The following is a 1,970-nucleotide window of genomic DNA, read 5'->3' as shown; positions in this document are numbered from 1 at the left end:
TTTCTTTCCTTGGATTTCCCTTGATATACGACTTCGCTCTTTGCTGGAGTTTGAAGTCTAATTTCTTTCTTCTGACAGTCTACTATGGCATGGTTTTTAGCTAACCAGTCCATTCCAAGAATGATGTCAAACTCCACCATATTGAGTTGAATCAATTCTACTTCGAAAATTTGTTTGCCGATACCAATTTTACAGTTTCGATATACTTTGTGGGTTTCGATTATTTTGCTAGCCGGTGTTGCTACTCTTAACGGTTCACTAAGAATATCATGCTAAAGTTTAAGCTTCTTAGCATATCTTCTAGACACAAACGAATGTGTGGCACCACAATCAAACAAAACATATGCAGGCATTTTATTGAGTAAGATGGTACCTGCCACAACTTCGTTGCTATTATCGGCTTTCTTGGGTTATGGCATAAACCCGAGCATTTGTTTTGTTTTCATGTTGTTTGCTGGGTCCCGACCCTTTGTCCTTGTTGTCTGGACAGTCTTTAATTCTATGGCCCACCATTCCGCACTTGAAACAAGTGCCTGTCTTCCGATAACATTCCCCAATATGTTTTTGTCGACATGTATCATACCATTTTCCTTCGGTGTCACCAGTACTGCCAGAACTTCCTTTGAAGGACCCACCTGAATAATTTGGTTTCTTGAACTTGAGATTATTCTGTGTGGATTGATTGTTCATCGGTCTCTTGTTCTTGTTTTCTTCTTCACGTCGCTTGATATCGGTTTCTGCGCTCATTGCAGCGCCCATTAAGTCCGCAAAGCTGCTTGGTTTGTACACTGCCAGTGCCGACTGAATTCGGCTGTTGAGTCCCTTCTTGAAACGGTGCATTTTTAACGTTTCATCTGACATGATTGTCGGGACATAAGTTCCCAAATCGTTGAATTTTGACGTGTACTCCATTACCGTCATATCTGGTGACTGTCTGAAATTCTCAAACTCATTCAGCTTTTGTAGACGAAACTCGGCCGGATAGTATTGTTTCAGAAATTCTCTCTTAAAGATCTGCCATGTGATTTCCTCTACATCTGCCAAAGATGGCGACACGGTTTCCCACCATTTCCTAGCTCGATCTTCTAAGAACGGCGTTACGACTTCTACTCTCAATTCTTCCGGTATTTCTAGCAAATGTAGTTGTGTTTCCATGTTCTTGAGCCAGTTGTGGCTGACTTCTAGGTCTGGGTTCCCATCAAAAGTTGGAACTCGATTCCTCCTCAGAGATTCGTAGTGATACTTAATCCCACGTGGCTGAGGTTCTTGGGGTGGTTGGATGGCGTTGGCCAGTTGCGCCTTTAAAGTTGCTATTTCCCTAGCGTGGTTATCTATGGTAAGTTGTCGCATGCGCAGAGCAGCCTGTGCGCGAGTACGAAGGGCAGCCATTTCCTAGGATAAAAATGGAAATAAATCATCAGAATCGTATAAAGGATAGAAAGGCACAAAGTACAAAGTTGTCGTGGAATAAGGATTTTCGGAATGACTGTCTGAAAAGATAGAATTTTGGAGTTGTTCGAAATTTTAGGGAACAGATGAAATTTGGGTTCAGATTGGGATGCACTAGGCTTTTGCCAAAATTTGACTTTGTCAAATTTTGTCTGTCAAAATCCCAGCGGGATTATGAACCTGGCGGCTCTGATACCACTTAAATGTCACGCCCCGTGTCCGAAGCGTCGGTGACATCCGGCATTGTTTAACAATTACTTGAAAACAATTAAGCCTCGTATCGAAATGTCAAAAACCAGTATTTTTCATAAATTAAACATTGTCTTTACATTGACAATAGAAATAAAAATACATCAGAGTTTTGCGGAAACGAAACAGAAGAAAAGAATAAAATTCTCAATTCTTGAACTTTTCTTTCGATCACCATCCCTAGAACGCTTCCTGCTCCTCCTCATTCAGTAGTTCTTCATTTTTATCTGAAATTGTAAGGGGTGAGTGTTTTGGGAAACACTCAGCAAGTG

At 41.2% G+C, this 1,970-nt stretch overlaps 1 protein-coding gene across 1 annotated transcript; it reads right to left on the bottom strand.

Moving 5' to 3' along the window:
• Positions 1–393: 393 nt before the first annotated feature.
• LOC140824119 (uncharacterized) lies at positions 394–1,389 on the bottom strand. Its single transcript, XM_073185719.1, has one exon. The coding sequence runs from the start codon at positions 1,387–1,389 to the stop codon at positions 394–396; it is 996 nt and encodes a 331-aa protein (XP_073041820.1).
• Positions 1,390–1,970: the final 581 nt, after the last annotated feature.

Source organism: Primulina eburnea, chromosome 2 (genome assembly GCF_022965805.1).
Source record: "Primulina eburnea isolate SZY01 chromosome 2, ASM2296580v1, whole genome shotgun sequence".
NCBI lineage: Eukaryota > Viridiplantae > Streptophyta > Magnoliopsida > Lamiales > Gesneriaceae > Primulina > Primulina eburnea.
Note: the sequence above shows the minus strand (reverse complement) of the source record. Positions and strands in the feature narration are given on the sequence as shown.